Genomic DNA, 16,897 nt, shown 5'->3' with positions numbered 1-16,897 from the left:
CCTCATTTCCAGCCTCGACTGCTGTTTTGTGCTCTGTGGTGGGATCTTCAGTGAGTCTGGTCATTGGGGAGAGCGAGATAACACACCCTTGCTTACAGCATCACTGAGGGTGCATCCACCACAATGAGCGTGTTCCTCCGTTGGGATCTTCCCCCTTTGGTTATTTCTGGCCAGCAACATTTTCCTTTTACTCTGGATGCATTGAGTTGTGCAATCACAGTGCGGCCTCATCGGCTGGGCCCTTCTCTTAACAACCTCTTGACTTTTTTGCTAATTTGGCTGTGGGCTTTCATCAGTTATAAAACAGTGACACAGTATGTGACTATTGCATTCTCCTGCCTTGACTCACTGGCTGTGATTCCAGAGCAGTGACCCCCCTGCTGCTAGCTGGAGCAGCCCTCCGTGACTCGGCTTCAGGAATATGGGATGGGAAAGCTTGCACACAGACCGTGACAGGCTGTGCAAATGTTAGTCCAAATGCCACAATAAGTCTGCCCTGTCCAACCCGGCCTTGAACACTTTCGGGGATGGGGCATCCACATGTCCTGAAGTGTGATCCTACTGAGAAAGGATTCCCCTGGGGCTTTGGGTGCTCAACTCTGTAGGAAGCTTTGGGACAGCAGGAGCTGCAGACAGCAGGGAAGAGAAACGCTGTGGGCTGGTTCCTGCTCTGGGGATGTGCCCAACTGAGTGTGTAGGAATTCAAAAAACAAAGGACATAATTTTCTGGTACAGGTTTATAATGAATTTTGACTTAAAATAATAAGCAGTATACACAACATACACGTGAGTTGTACAGAGATGCTGTTGTATCGTTGACTTCAGAACCTACCAGTAAGTTCACAGGTTTCATTTGCTCTCTCAAGCCCTGTATGTCCACCAGCATCTAGAGGTGGCCTTTGTCTCTGTGCAGTCCTTCAGGGTTCAGTTCCAAGTTACAGCTCCACTTGTTCCTGGTGCTGGGGACACAGGGAGAAGCCTCATGCAGAGGTGACTCTTGCTCAGTGGTGTTAGTGATGTGTCAGGTCTGCTCAAGGGAAACACAGGTATCATGGAACTGTCTTACAGATTCACAACACCCTTCCTCTGGCCTTGCAAAAAAGAAAAAGCAAGAATGCTTTTGCAGGAGTGGATTATTCTGAACTAGTGTTTTTCGCTGGTGAAGCTTTACTGTAACGTAGATTCTCTGGGGAGGTGCAGGATTCCTCAGCCATCACGTCCTGACAGTCAGTCCTCTGAGTCTCTACTGGTCGCACCATCCCTTTGTGAAGAGAACCTTTGTAGGTTCACAGTTCAAGCAAGGATCGCAGCCTCCTGCTGGGTCGGGGATTAGTTTTGCTGAGCACGTCGAAGGGCCCACAGTACCTCCTGGGAACTGTAGTCCTTTCCTTAGTGCTCTGTAGAATTAATTAAATAAAAGCCATGCAGTTGAACTACAGCTCCCAGAACATCGTGGCCCTCAGGGCACAGGGGTTTAAAAAAAATTGCAAGGGGGGGTGGCAGTGGCTTCTTCCCTCAGTGCTCCTGTCTCATCAGGTCTGGTCCAACCACTCAGCCCGTTTGGGTGCTTTACACGTGTGCACATCCACAGTGTCCTCGCACTCCTTGCAGCGCACAGCGCAGCACCAGTGGAACTTGCACTCGCACTTGGTGACGCGGGTGACGCGCGTGGTGTCGTACCCCCGCCCGCAGCACATCACCTCGCAGCCGTCCGTCCCGCGGGACACCTTGTTGCACACCCGGCCAGCCGTGCCCAGGGAGCCTGGGGAGGGAAGCGAGAGCAGGTCAGGGTGTTCTCCCTCGTGTTCCAGCACTCCCCCGCCCACCCACCCGCAGGGGTAACTGGTGAGACTGGGCATCTCCATCTGCAGTGGGGACCTTGGGTGCGCCTGCTTTAGTGGGGAAATCCCCTTGTTCTGTCACAGCATGTGCTGCAGTGGGGTCTCCAAAGGCACCACTTCGAAGCCTGTGTTTGCTGTGCTTTGTGGGCATGGGATGCCACAAACCCAGCCAGGGATGCAGCTTTGATGTCTCTCATGTCCCTCCTGATGGAGGGTTGGAATGAGATGATCTTTCACATCCCTTCCAACCCAAAACCTTCTGAGTTTCTATGACAATCTGCATGGCCCCCTTCCTATGCCCACTGCTAGAGCCTGTGTTTGCTGCTGCCAGAGCATAAGAGCGGTAGGGGACAGGGATGGGCTCTCTGCAGCCCCTCTGTGCCTTGGGGACCCCCTGGAACAGTGTGTGCCCACCGAGCCAGGTTTTGCAGCTGGCAAAGCTCAGAATGCCCTCTCTGCTTAGGCTGAGGATGGCAGGACCATGTTCTCCCCACTGAACTCCCATGGCTGCTGCAAACTAAACTGGGAGTGCTCCAGGCTGAGAAACGATTGATCATCTCTGCAGGAGTCCAACAGCCCTGATGCCTCTTCCCTGCTCTCATCCCAGCCTCGGGCTGTGTTCAGAGGAACAGTCTGTGCATGAAACAGGCTCTTTGTTGCCTGTTCAAGGGAGCTTTGCTCTGCAGAAGATGGGCTCTGAGGATACACTCCACTTCTGTGATGACCAGAAGCCTGAGGGGTCTGGGGCCTTGGTGTAAAGCCCGGGGATTTCGGACAAACACAGTCGTGCCTGTGCAGGTGTGGGGTGCTGTGGGGACTCTTGGGTCTGGGTAACCCCTTCTCCAAAGACTGGGGTTGAGTGGGGGAACTGAGCCCCCAGGCTGGGCTACCTGGGAGCTGCTGGCCTGTTGGGAAGGGAGGAAGAGATGCTTTTGAGTAATGACTGGAGCTCCAGGTTTTACCTGCTGACTTGTCCATCACGCAGTAATCAGGTGAGTTCTCAAAATACACCAGATCTGTTTTTGTGGGCTTCCTGAAGTTCTTGTTGGCCACTGTGAAGCCAGTGCCATCCTGATTCATCGTCACCTGGATGGCCCCATTGTATTTCTTCCTTAGGTAATCCCCTGTTTTTCGAAAATCTGACATTGCCAGCCAACAAGTCCTTAGTGTGCAGGAGCCGCTGACCCCATGGCATTTGCACTCCAGCTTCAGGAAGCGCTTCACAGCCTGTGGAAAGAGAGATGGGTGAGGACCAGTGGTCACCCTGGGCATCACATACTGCAGCAGTGTCTGCTCATTCCTGGTGCAGCTTATCAGCCCTTGGCTGTGTGGGATGGGGCTCCTAATTGGAGACAGGGGCTGTGTATGGAGGTCACCAATGCCAACATCAGCAAGGAGACAGGAGGCAAAGGTGAGCGAGGTCCTGCCATTCCCTAGGGCAAGGCATGCAGGGGAGCACTGGGAAGGCAGGGCAGCATCCAGCCTTATCCAGAGCAGGAACTGCCCTCCAAAGATGCCGAGGTCCCGTTTCTCTGGCCAAGCTGTTCCGGCTGCCCAGTCCCCTCCGGAAGGTCCCAGTGGGACAGGCGAGCACGGAGCTCTGCTGCAGGGGCTGCACTCACCATCCTCCCGCAGCGGTTGTTGTGCAGGTTCATCAGCGCCCGGGCATCCTTCACTTTTTTCTCCTTGGCATCCACAAAGGCTTTGGCAAAGCGGATCCCGTAGTTGATGTTGTCGCTGCAGCCGCCCCAGTCGAACTCCCCGCGCTCGTCCTTGGAGCGGCCCCTCTTGAGTGGGTCACAGCTGCAGACCTTGAGGTCCCCTTGGCTGCACGCCCGCGTGATGGCATAGACCACCCCGGCCGAGGAGATGGCGTAGACAAAGGCGGCCTCCCTGCTGCCTGCCACGGGGAGAGAAACAGGAACGGGGAGTGAGCGTGCCAGGCTCTGCCAAGTGCCTGCAGCCCATGAAGAACCGGGGCTTGGGGAGCGAGACAATCCTTTATGTGGATAAGCCAAGCCTAGCCATCTCTGCTGACCACAGCGTGCAGCCTCGGCTGCCCTGGAGCCCTTCAGACTAATTGCAATGCTCAGGGTAGATGCCCACGGGCGGCGAGACCAGCCAGCATCCTTCTGCCAGGGCCACTCCCCTCCCTCCCGGCGGAGCGCAGAGGCAGCGCCTGCTCCGGCCGGGCTCGGCTCTTCCCGCGCAGCACAGCTTGCCGCCTGCTATTTTGTGTCTCTGGTTCAAGTTCGCAGCTGTTTTTATAATGTTGTAAAAGAAGCTGCAAATCAAAACCATGTTAGTCTTCATTTCGAGAGCCTTTGAAAGCAACTTCAAAGGCAGCAGAGCTCTCTTTGGGCCTCGCAGGATGGGGCTGTGGCGAGGAGCTTTCATCATTCCCCATCCTTTGCCAGGAAAGGATGCGAGCAGGAGAAAAGGTGCTGTGATGGGAACAGAGCGGCTGAGCAGGCAGGCTGCAGCATGGCGGGGTGAATGCTGCATTCAGCATTCCAGTCCCCTTCCCTCCAGTCGGGCCGGGCATCTGGCTTGTGGCTCTGCTGCTTGTCCACCCCACGGGCAGCTGCCCCATCCCCCCGCCAGCTAGGAGCAAGCCCCCCACTCACCGGCTCCTTCTGTGGCACTCACGTGTCCTCCATACGAGCTGCGAGTGGAAAGATTCTTCCAGCCGCTTTTGATTTGGAGGCCACATGGCTGGATGCTCCCGGCACGTCATGGGATGCAGCAGCATCTGTCCTGCAGTGCTGCTGCCTGTGCCGGGGCTGGTGCTGGCTCCCAGGGCCTGTTTGCTCCCAGAGCACTCTTGGGGCAGCTGGAGCCCATGGTGCTGCTCCTGCTCTGGAACTGCCCCACCCCTGTCCCCGTCGTGCCTTTCCTCTTTGTTCCTTGGGTATATTTCACATTTCTTGGCTGTGTCCCTGCTTGTGTTGTATCTGTCCCTCACCTGGAGTGGGAAGGTCTCTCCCGGGCAGGGCCATGCCCAGTCCTTTGTGCAGGGCTGGCACCTGCCCCGTAGCCATGGTCCTCCTCCACCTCAGAGCCTGAAGCAAGGATTGGAGCTGCATCTGTGCCTTGCCTCCCTTGCCATGCAAGGGAACAGCCAGTTCCCACGTGAATTGCTGAGTCCTGGCCAACCCCACTCTCCAAATATTTATATATCCCATTACTGTTTACATATGAGCCTGTTCTCTGGAGGTGTCTCCTCCTTCCCCCTTCTCCCCCAGTGCTCCCCCTGCTCCATCTCATCTGGTGCAGCCATTCCAAGCGCAGTGCTCTGCTCCCATTACTACTTGATTAATTTACAAGGAAAGGCAAAGCTCTCCTCAGGGAGTAATCCAAGCCACCGGGCATGGCAGCCCAGTGGGAGGAGCGACTCCCAGGAGGACAAGTCCCATGGTGGTGGGAAGGGGACAGGGCAGAACCTACTTCGCAGCATGACCCGGCCGAAGACAGTGTGGTCGCGGTCCAGGGTGCTGCAGTTCCAGCGGTGGTGCCGGAATTGGTGCTGGCACTCCCGGATCCACTCCTTGGCTCCCTCCCCAACCGACTGCATGATGTCAGGGTACCTCTGGCAGAGCTGTCGCTGCTTGTTCACCAGCCCGGGGATGTTATCACAGATCACCCTGGCGCCCAGTGCCCCGATGTACCTGCAAGAGAGAATGGTTCCACTTTACTGCCCTGCCTGCAGAGGGGAGTCACAGAATCACTGAACATCCTGGGTGGGATGGGACCCACAAGGATCATCGAGTCCAACTCCTGGCCCTGCACAGGACACCCCCAAAATCCCACCCTGTGACTGAGAGCATTGGCTAAACACTTCTTGAACTCTGGCAGCCTTGGGGCCACAACCACTGCACTGGGAAGCCTGTTCAGTGCCCGACTACCTTCTGGGAGAAGAACCTTTTCCTGATATCCTAAACCTCCCCTGACACAGCTCCAGGCATTGCCTTGGTTCCTGTCCCTGGTCACCGAGAGCAGAGATCAGAGCTGCCCCTCCACTACCCCTCAGGAGGAAGTTGCAGACCCCAATGAGGTCTGACCTCAGTCTCCTCTAGCTGAACAAACCAAGCGACTCCAGGTCCTCACTCTGCTTGGTGGGTCTTTTATTGAAGTCTAGTTTCCCTCTTTCCTTTCTAGCTGTGTCAGAACTGCTCCAGGCTCTGCCCCGAGTGCCTCTACACAGAAATGTGCCCCCTTGCAGTATCCCCTTGGCACGGGCAAGCTGTGAGGCACATGTCAAGACCTGCCTGGGGCTGTGGTTCAGACAGGCAGGACACAGGGACAGGGCACAGCTGAGCCATCACAGTCTTTTTGTTTAATAAAATAATCCTGAGATGCATGAGCCAGGAGCAAGCAGAGCTTTTCTCATTGTGTGCATCACTGCAGGAAGGAGCAGGGAGACTGTGGAGCCCATCTCCCCCAGCAGACAGTCAGCTCTGGGTGCTGTGAGTCATGGGATGTCTCCCATAAGCCTGGCCTGTGTCAGCTCCTGGGGCAGCAGCAGAGAAACTTGCTGATGTGCAAAACCTCCCTCCCACCCTCTTCCCAACATCCCAGCCCCGCGTTGTCGCCCAGCCCTGCTGAGCACAGCAGGATGGAGCCCAGCTGAGCCCAGTGTGGCTCGTGCAGGCTCTGTCCTTTCTCCTGCCTGCATTCATCAGGAATGTCCACGGCACAGACACCTACGGCATGTGCGGGTGAGGGAGGAAGAGGAGCAGGCTTCACCAGCTGGTGCCGCACTCCTCACCCACACTGCTATCCCCCAGCTGTCGATTTCTCTCTGTGCATCTCCTGAACATTTACTCTCGTGCCCTGAAGCTCCATAACTGGCAGAACTAAGCTGTGGCTCCTATCTTGCCTGTATCCCACCTGTATCCTCGTCCTCTCCCTGCAGCGGTGGGGAGAGAGCAGGAACTCGGAGCAGAAAGACAAGGCACAAACAGCAGCCTGCCAGAGCCTGGCTGAGCCCATGGGCAACTTTCCACAGCCACGGGGGAGGGACCTGAGCTCTGCCCCGCACTCTCTCCCCATCCCGGACAATGGCAGCAACATGGAATTTTCCATCGCAGTCAGCTCCCGCCTGCACCACCCGCTCACCCCTCTGGCTGCTTGTGCTTGAGGATGATTTTTGCCGCAGAGCACGGAGCTGGGATTCTGGCTGGAAGGGATGAGGTTTGGGTGATATTCAGATTTTTTCTAACCCCCAGACTGGAAGCGAAATCCTTCCTTCAATAATAATAAAAAGCAATAAGCTTGGACAATATTTCATTGTCTGTCTCTGGACATGTTCTCTCAGTTCTATCCACCCCAGAGAGAGCTCCCAGGCTCAGGAACACCCTGCAAGCATAGAAAGCAATGGGATCTGCTCCCTCTTTTAAAATATTTTGTTTAAATGCTGGCAGAAGCACAAGGTCATCTCGGGCTGGAGCTGAGGATAATAAACCCAGCTCCCCATGGCTTTGCAAGCCCAGACTCCGAGGGGCAGTGAGCATTATTGTCACAGACATGCTCACCAGCCTTTCATCCTGAAGCAGAGGAACAGGGAAGCAGCAGAAGTTGTTTAGGAAAGAAAAGCCAACAGGAGCTCCCCGAGCACTGCCGACTGCGGATGTTTCACTGCCTTGCTCGTGCCAGACTGAGAGCAGCCCATTCCTTCCCATGGGGGCAGGGCAGAGCAGCATCCCACCAGCTGGATGATGGCAGGGTGACATCGACTGGGACTGCAGAATTCCTTCCGGGAAGCATGGTCAGGTCCCCAGCCCTAAATTCATTCTGCCCAGCAAGGATGGGGATGGCTGGCTTATCCCTGCCTGTGTTGGCAAGAACAATGATGAGATGCTGGGAGGCAGCAGGTTGCAGGATGGAGGTTCAGAAGTAGCCAAAGCTCCTCTTTGCTGGAGAAAAGTGATGCCGGGGAAGCTGGGAAAGGTAAAATGTTCTGCGATGGGCCACCTCAGCAGGGACCTTCTGGGGCTGGGGCACTGGCCTCCAGTCACAGCAGTGGGCTGCGAGTGGGCTGGGACACAGCAGCTGGCAGCAGAGCTGCCTCCCAGACTGGAGAGTGATGGATAAAGCACTAACACCGTCCCCTGGGAGACCGAGATCAAGGGAAACCCTCCAGACAAGATAAACACTAGGCACTCCCTTTTTCACACTGGAAGCTAATTACTTCTTCTTAATTCTCCTGCCAAATACCCAGATCAGAGCAAACATTATCAGCAGGAGAAAGTGGAGGGAGAGCAGTGCGAAGGGCACCAACTGCTGCAGTAGCAGCTCACCATGCACATCCCAGAAGGGCCAGGGTCAGTGGCTGCATCTCCCTTTGCCTGTGGCAGCACATTTACAACAGCACCTACAGCATTCCATCAGAGTTTATGTATTGAAATCTAACACACAACTAAAGGGAAAATTCCTCCCATGTCCTGGAAAGGCTGTGGTTGTCTCGGCAAAGACAAAAGCTTCCACTTGGTGAGAAATACTCCAGTAGAGTTCAGTTACTCTGAAATAGAGCAAGACGAGGAACATCAGAAAATTCTGCCAAGCAGAGTTTTGGGAGGGAAAAAACCCAAACATTTGTTTTGGATAGATGAAAGTATCCCTTCAAATTTTATTTCTCAAAATCTGTGACATTTTGAAAACACTGCAATAGGAAAGACAATGGATATTCTGAGAAGTCCCTAGCTGCCTTATCAGAACTTTGTTTTCAAACAAATGAAGCTGTGCTGGAAGTGGGGAACACTTCTGCAGTGCTGTTCTCTGGGGTAATCTGCATTTTTCTAGCTGAAAAAAACCCCACAAACCCCAAGCCCTGAGTTCAGAAGAGTCTGTGGGAGATAACTTCTCCTGATGCTGGAGGCTACTCAGGCCTGGACTTCAGGGTTGGGAGGAGAGAGGCAGGAGCTGGGCAGCCTGCAGTGAGGAGGAGCTGGAAGGCAGGGAAGAAGGGAGTGGATAATTAAGTGCATGTGGGGATAACAATCCCCCACCCTGTCCAACAGAATTCCATATGCTGCTGCCTCCTGAGGGTGTGTAAAGCCCTGGCATCGCCCTTTGCCAAGTGCAGAGCTGTTTGCCCAGCTTGGGTGAGGGGCTGGCACAATCCCTGGGCTGCGTGATGCTGCAGTGTCACCTCTTGCCGATCAGTGTACAATTCCCAGCTAGGTGCATTCCCCACGTTCCCCCAGAGCCGGGTGCGAGGGTGTGAGGGGCCGTGCTGCGGGACGCTGCGCTGCCTCTCTCGCCCTTCCTTCCCTGCTCCTCGCAGGGCGGCGACAACAGCAGAGGATGGAGACTTTCTCTTCCAGGGGCAGGTGCTTCTGGAGCCTGCGAGGTCAAGCCCTCCTCTCTCCCTGCAGGCTGCAGGGCTGCATCCGGAGGCTCGGCTGCAGCAAGCTCACCCCAACATCCCGCGAGTGCCGAGCTCCAGGAACAGGAGACAACCGTCAGGCGCTGCCTTCCAAGCTGTTGTTCTTGTGGAGAGTCTGCTGACTTTGGCTCTTGTAAACAAGAGAAACCTAAATTGCTTCTAAGATAAACATGCAAATCAGAGGCAGACGCATCTATTTAGCTGGCAGCGCGCAGGCTGTGCTAGCCCCCTCCACAGCTCGGCTGTCCCGCTCCTGGGCTCCCCGCCCAGGACTCGCAGCTCCCGGGGCCATGGCGTGTCTCTGCCCTCTGCTCAGGTGACAGTCTGAACAGCTCCTCCCTGCACGTGCTCACTGGGAGACATCAGCTGGGAAAAGTCTCTTGGAAATTGAGGTTTTGAAGAAAGAAGTTAATTTAATGGGAATTCATAAAATTACATGGAACCGGAAACTGTCCCGTTGCTCTTCCATAATACCAAGGTGTTCCTGCAAAGTGAGTGAGTGCCCTAATTCAGCTTCCAATTAAATTTATACTAGACACTGCTTTAGCTAGGATTTGATTTTTCACCATTTCATAAGGCATTGGAAAACCTATTTGAACATGACTTGATTTTAAAAGGGAAATCTTTGGAATTGCCATTCTCAGACAAATCAACATTTTAGTGCTCTGAATTAAAACAGCTGCTTGAAACATCATAAAATCCCACTGTGGGTTGCACCAATACCATTAAAGGCACAGTTTTAAATTAGTTTAATAGAAGCTAAGCTTAACTGAAAACACTGTCACAACTTTAGCCCCGGCTGCTCCCGGGGGTTCTGGACAATCTCTGCTTCTGAGGTTTGCTGAGATCTCTGAGGCTGAGAAGAGAACATGGTCTGGCTTCTTGGTGGCACCAGAGGCTGTTTGAGTCCATCCCCTGGGAAGAGTGATTCAGTTCCCCATTGATCTGTAACAGCTTTGGCAGTCCTGAAGGATCAGCTTGGGAGCCAAGCTACCCTGGCCTCTGGTCTCTTCCCATCCCACTGAGTCCTCGTGAAATCTGTATTTTGGAGGGAGGCTGGAAAGCCATAGGCAGCTATTTGAGGCAGCTTGTGCAGATAGGATCAAATCCAACATCCCTGCCTCTTTGTCTGCTAAAGAGCGAATTCCATCATGCCTGGCAGCATTTCACCTCCTCGAGTTCTTTGCATACTTCCCAAGGATGCTGCACCTTCCTTCCTCTGCTCTCCCTGCTGTGGCAGACAATTTACAGCCAACTGCCAAGCACTTTGGGTTGCAAGGTGCTATAAACATCTGAGATATTATTTTAGTATTACAAACCCTGAGTATTTTATTAAGCCCCACTGGGAACAGGGCCATCCTGGCCTGCTGGAATTGTTAACGCCTTTGAGTGATTAATAGTCCTAATTTCCTCACTTACAGCCACTATGCTGCAGGTTGAAAGCCTTAGTCTCACTTCAATAATTTTTAATATCATAATGCTGAGCCACTACCAGTGCCACTCAGGGGACATGTTTTTCATTTTCTGCACCATCTTTCTCTTTCTTGTGCATCCCTCTTTTAAAGTTGCCTGCCTTCAGATCCTGGTCAGAGTCCCCTCTCTGTGGTTTTCCTGCACCCCGTGCAGTCATTGGGATGTAGTTTCTGTGAGGAGGACTGAAACACTGTGGTCCTGGGGAGAGGGAGCAGATGGGTGCTGCAGTTTGTTGTGCCCCGGGCGGCTGTGGGAGGCTTTGCTGTTGGCATCTTGCAGAACAGTAACCTGAACGCTTTGGTCAGCACTGGGTTAAAGCTGTTCCTCAGGGACATTGTTGCTGGTGCATGAATACAAAATAATTGCTCATTAAAAATATGCTCTACCCTTAAGAACCAATTTTATTTTCTCCCCAGATCTCAAAGTCCTTTGCTAAAAGGTGGGGAGGTAAGACAGCCTTTGGTAATAAATCTGGATGTACAATTCTCTTTTCCATGGCATACCCTGTGTGCTGGGTGTGAGCTGCTCCGAGAAGAAGCTGTGTTTCCGTGGGCTCTGGCCCAGCACAGATATCCTCATGGCACTGCTGAAATCACTTTTGGTAGTAGTAAAAGCTAATGACTTTGGAAAAGCAGAAGGATTTTTTTTTTTCCTTCTATATTTCTTTCTGAGAAAGATTTCCCATAGGTGAAAGTGACCCTAATGAAAAATGGACTGAGCAGCACAGTTAGGATTATTATAACAGCACAGAGTGACTGAGAGAACCCATCTGTTCCATCCACCCTAACCAAGAACACCAGGGCTGCTGCAAAGGCCACGGAGTTCATTCTCCATCAGTCTGACATTACTTTAAAACTTATTTTTCACAGCATGGCTGCCTGGACAGCCGGAGCTATGGAGCGCCTCAGGATAAAGACTTCCTGGTCACTGACCTCCTGCTTTTATTGCCATGCAAAGTGCTCTGCAACAACAAACTGACAGCCGGGGCGAGCGCCCGGAGATCTGCGTGTCCCAAGTGCTGCACGTCCTCTCCCCTTGGAGGTGGCAAGTTCTGCTCCTGGAACTTTGTCCCCTGTCCCTGCCCATGGCAAAGGGGCTGGAGCTAGATGCTTTAAGGTCCCTTCCAACCCATTCTGTGATTCTCTGATTCTGTATGGTGCCTGCAGCAGTGCCACGACTGAAAGGGTGATGAGCTGCTCTGCAGCAGAAGCACTGGTGGCGGAGGCAACAGCTCATCCACGGCGCAGGATGGGATCACAGCTACGGACACACAGCCCTCGGAGCCCCCACACAGCCTGCGAGACCCTCTGTGAGCAAAGCCCTCCGGGGGCTGCTGTGGGCCTGCCCAGCTGAGGCTGGCACGGAGAGGAGGAGCGGCGCCCCCGCGCCCCAGAGGGTCACACGGCGGGCTGTGGAGCTCCTCCATGCAGCTGTCTTTCCCTTGGCTTAATTTCAAAAATTCCTATTTATGCTATTTCCCCTCCCACACACCTTAGCATGATGCCTGCTTAAATGAGCTTCTCTCTCCTCTATCCTATATCCACACGTGTGTGTGGCTCCATTTTTCCACCGCTCCTTGTACCTATCCACTGTAGCTGGATCACAGACAGCACTGGTGTCACAGTGGAAATACACGGCAAATACTGGAGAAGAACACTGGAGGGAGCACAGCCAACAACCCATCCTGGTGGGAATGTCTCCTTCTCCATCTGCAGTGGGGGTGTCCCTGCCAAACCCTTGGCCAGAGCCGTGTCCAGGGGTTGTGCTGGCACAGAGGGAGCCTGGGCACTCCTGCTTCATGATTTGCCCTTGGTATGTTTTCCATGCCCATAAACACACTCTTCCTTCCCTGGCCAAGGAAGGGAGCTGGACCATGATGGCTGCCTGACTCTGGACTGGTCATCCCTCAAACTCCCCATATGTGCATCACACCCCGGGATGCAGCAGCTCTCTTGGAGCCCCCGTATCCTGACAGCACCAAGGGCAGCCCCATGTGGTTGCCAGGCTCCCACACGCTCCCCAACCCACACCCAAACTTGCAATCCTCTTCCTTCCACAGATTTGTTTTATCTTTTTGGGGGCCTGATGCCTCCCATCTGTTCCAATGCCAAATGAAATTAAATATTTGTAGTTTCCAAGGGCTGTGGTTAGCAATAAACAAGTTAGCTAACAAGGATTTGGTGTGCTGGGGAACTGGGGGGGGTCCGTGTGGGTTGCGGGAGAGTGGGTGTGTGTGAGGGTGGGATGCAGAGGGGGATGCAGGGCATTGTGTACATTTTTCTTTAACCAAACCTTTAATTTTAGAATGGCTTTCCACACCAGAACGGCTCGCCGGGCTCTCAATAGCGAGCAAACTCTACTTAGTTATTTACAACAAGTTTGTTTATTGCACAGTTTATGTTTATAAGCAACATTTGTCTAACCTCCCAAATCTTTCCAAAGGAATTTCGGAGGCCGCTATTGGGGCCTGACGGCCTCTGGCGGCGCGGGGCACAGCCCTGCCAGCCGCCGTCCCCGGGACGATGCTGCTCTCCCTACTGCACGCAAGTGTAAACGGGATTTAGGGATTTTCCCGTTGCATTCCTTCTTAATTTCTGTCTGTGTTTCAGCTGGTATTTTGTTGCTAAGTAACACTTTGGAGTTTGGAAGCATTTATGCAAGGGTGCTGCTCCCCACAGCCACAGCCACCCCGCTGTCACTGCTAGTCACAGCGGCCTCGGAGCCCGGCCACCACCACACAGGCCAAAACCACACTGTCCCCAACCTGTCCCCTCTGCCTGTGCTCTGAGCACGTGCACACGCGCACACACAACCCACAGCCACTCTTTTGGATGCCAAAGTTCACCAATTCCTGACATTTATGTGAGGCGGTTGGGCCATGCCTGACGTCACTGAAAATTAATAATTTGCAGTTGTTTAGAAGAAACATTTGGTTGATATTTCCTTTCCATGTACTGTGATCAGAGGAGACCCAATTTTTCCTATTAAACTACTTAAAAAGTTGACTCTGAAAATGAGAAGCATTTCCTCTAGTTCCACAAGTTTATTGTGTGTGAATCCCTAAAAGAATTTGGCAATAATAATTAAAATAAGGAAGGATGATGCACCACCAAATGTATTTACTGTAATATCAGTGGTGCTAAAGATGTGCTTGGAAACCTATGCAAATCACTGAATAACTTTTTTCCCAAACCACAGCTGGTTGAAACCATTTTCAGTAAAACACAATTTCATCTAAACACGCTATTTTATCAGGACTGACACGTCCAGCACAACAGCGCTCAGTTCAGTTTAAGCTTTTCTTAGGAATGTTCTGCTTTCCAGAAGAGAAAGTTCAATTGAAAGTGTGAATCTTAAGAGTTCAATATATTCCATTTCTAATTGTTTTTGTTTTAAAAGTCATGTATTTAAGGTCCTTGGGACCAATACTGCTTGGTTAAAACGTGCAAGGCACGGTGCCTGGCTGCACCGTGGCCGTGGGGCTGCGTGGGGCTGCCCAGCCGCAGACAAGCACAGCTCCCCGGGGCTGCCCTGCTCTCCTCTCCCCTCGAGCTGCCAGCCGGGGATCAGCCTGCAAGCTGAGAGCACAAACTGCTGTGGGAGCTAAATCTAGCTTCCTCCAAACAAGCCACAGCTACTGAGGCTTTAAACGTGGCTGGTTTTCCTCCCGCTTGCTGGGAAGCGACACGCACTTGGAACGAGGGCAGACCGCGGCGGAGCCGTGGGGGGAGAAGTGGGGTACGACAGCAAGGGAAATAGGTGGTTTAACACTCCTCCTAAAGAAGGAATTTTCACCCTTCAGGCAGCATTCATGTGTGTTACCAGAACTGCCCATCTCTGGACAGATGATGCTGTGACTACTCCATTCCTCCTTTTTTTTCCCAGCCATGTTATCCCATGCACCCACTCCTCAGCTCTAACGAACCTCTGTTTCTCCAGCCTCTGTGATAATGGAAATAATCCCGATTCTCCACTGTCCCTTCCTTCCTTCCCCAGCTTTTCGCATTTGAGCAACCTCACCTTGCCCACGGAGCCAATCCTGCCTTCACCTGCCCTGCTGGGTTGGGGCAGAGCTGGCTCTGGAAGCCAGGTCAGTGCTTGTATCAACCTGAGACTCCCCAACAATGACTCATTTTCTCTCCCAGTGATTCCAGTTCCCCTCAGCTGACCAGGCTTTGGGAAAGTTCCTCTGGGCATGGCTGTGAACAGCCTTGCTGTTTCTACTTTCCATTTGTCCCCCAAAGCATTTTCTGGTCTCTTGAAGAAGTTGCTTTTGTGCTCGGTTGCCACCAGTTGCCCGAGCAGTCTGTCCCCAGAGCTCCCACTCCTTCCCTAGCCCCACAGCTTTCCCACCAGCCCTTCTCACCCTGGAATCGCTCTTGTAGGGATGCCAGCCCGGCCAGGGCTGCCACACGCCCAGACGTGCTCTCAAACACCGGGAATACTTGTGCTATCTGCATGACTATTAAGTGCTCCCGGCCCCTTACAGAGTGCTCCACGGTAGCTGAGAATTTCCAGAAACTGCCACTTTCTTTCAGTGGCAGATGGGTTGAATTTGATTAAGTTTTGCCTCATCCACCGTGATCTGTTAATGATGATGAGATTGGCATGGAAAACACTGTTTTCCACAAGGTTAGAGAGGACTTTAATAGGGTGGGGGACACTGAGGACTTTACTGCAGCCAACTATTTTTTTTCTCCAGTGTTGCTGAACTACCGAAACAGCACAGGGTCACTTGGAAAGCTTCTCGATCCTTGTTTTCCTAATTACTGTCATTCTGCATAGATGAAGTTTCATTGTTACACGAACCGGGGCAGGAGGAGACTAATATCCAGAAGGTTTTTGTTATGGCGTCATTTCTGTCTCTTACAAAGCCTCATCTTATCTAAAGGAAGGGGGACATCAACTTTCTTCGCTTCCCAGGAGCAAAGTAAATAACTGCGCAGGCAACACCACAGCCCGTGGGGATGGGAGCTCCGGCGGGGTCAGGGTGGATCAGGGGATCCAAGCTGCTGTCTCTTCCCCTGTCCAAACCGTACCGCGGGGCTCATCCTGCTCCTCGCCGTGTGCGGGGAGGGGAGGCTGTCAGAGGTGTCACAGCGCATGGGGTTCGGCTCCCCGACAGAGCCGGAGGTCCCCGCAGTAAATCCCATTCCCAGGGAAGGAGCGGCGGCATTTTCGGGGCGCGGGGTGCCCGTGACCACTGCGGTGACGGCGCCCCGGAGAAAGACTCGGTACCGGCCCCGGGGCGGTTCCGTGTCCGCCGCTCCACGCCGCTCTGCTCTGGGAGCCCAGGACGCAGCCGGAGCCGCGCAGGTGGAGCCGCGGGGAGCCCGCGCAGCCCCGGCCGGTCCCGCCGGCTTCCACGGCCGCACGTCGGGCGCTGGGCGCCGGCTCCGGCGCTGCGGGGCTCGCTGCGCTCCCGCCGGCGCTGCCCCGTCCCCTAGCCGGTCTTCCCCGTCTCCATCCCCATCCACGTCCCCACCCTGTCCCCGTTCCCGAGCCATTCCCGTTTTCATCCCTATCTCCATCCCCGTCTCCATCTCCATCCCCGTCCCTCGACCGCGCCCCGCGCATCTCCCGCCCGCGGTGACCCGGGGACCGTCGGGGTGGCGGCGCCGCCGTCGCGGGGACTCACTCACCACCACGAGGAGTCGGCGCGGGGCGTCAGGGCAAGCAGGAGGAGGACGAGGGGAAGGCAAAGCCGGGGGGCCGCGCCCGCCGTCCGAGGGAAGGCTCCGCACTCCGCACGCCCGGGGGCCACGGCAATCCCAGGAGACGCTTCCAGGCGGTTTGGGCTGAGCATATCTCTCCGGGGCGGGGTCCAGACGGAGAAATGACCGGGGAGGGGGGTCCTGCCCGCGCTCCCCTCGGGGCACTGCCCGTCACGGCCCCGCGGCGCGTCCGCCGGCTCCGCGCTGCTGAGCGAGCCCCGGCTGGGCCCCCGCGCCCAGGCTCATGCTGCCGCGGGGGGCGGCGGGGGGGCCTCCCCGCGGGGCTGGGGGGCGCTCAGCGGGGCCGGCACCCCCCGAGCGGCGCGGGGCGGGCGGCGAAGCCCGGCCGGGCCATGGAGGTCCTTGCGCGGAGGGCGAGGGCGCTCTGGGGATGGGAGCGCGGGGGCCGCGGCCAAATATTGCCGGAGCCCGCCGTGCTGCGGGCTCTCATTGGGCAGAGTCAGAGACGCGGAGCCGCCGCT

General features: G+C 54.6%; 1 protein-coding gene across 1 annotated transcript; it reads right to left on the bottom strand.

The window, feature by feature from the left end:
* Nucleotides 1-732: 732 nt before the first annotated feature.
* WNT2B (Wnt family member 2B) lies at nt 733-16,726 on the bottom strand. Its single transcript, XM_053998371.1, has 5 exons — nt 16,344-16,726; nt 5,289-5,509; nt 3,464-3,741; nt 2,804-3,068; nt 733-1,762 (listed from the first exon to the last, which is right to left on the bottom strand). Exons 1-5 carry the CDS (start codon nt 16,505-16,507, stop codon nt 1,533-1,535), a joined length of 1,158 nt encoding a protein of 385 aa, XP_053854346.1. The 5' UTR covers nt 16,508-16,726; the 3' UTR covers nt 733-1,532.
* Between the last annotated feature and the right edge of the window lie 171 nt (nt 16,727-16,897).

Source organism: Vidua macroura, chromosome 24 (assembly GCF_024509145.1).
Source record: "Vidua macroura isolate BioBank_ID:100142 chromosome 24, ASM2450914v1, whole genome shotgun sequence".
Taxonomy (NCBI): Eukaryota; Metazoa; Chordata; class Aves; order Passeriformes; family Viduidae; genus Vidua; species Vidua macroura.
This window is presented reverse-complemented; position numbering and strand designations above follow the sequence as displayed.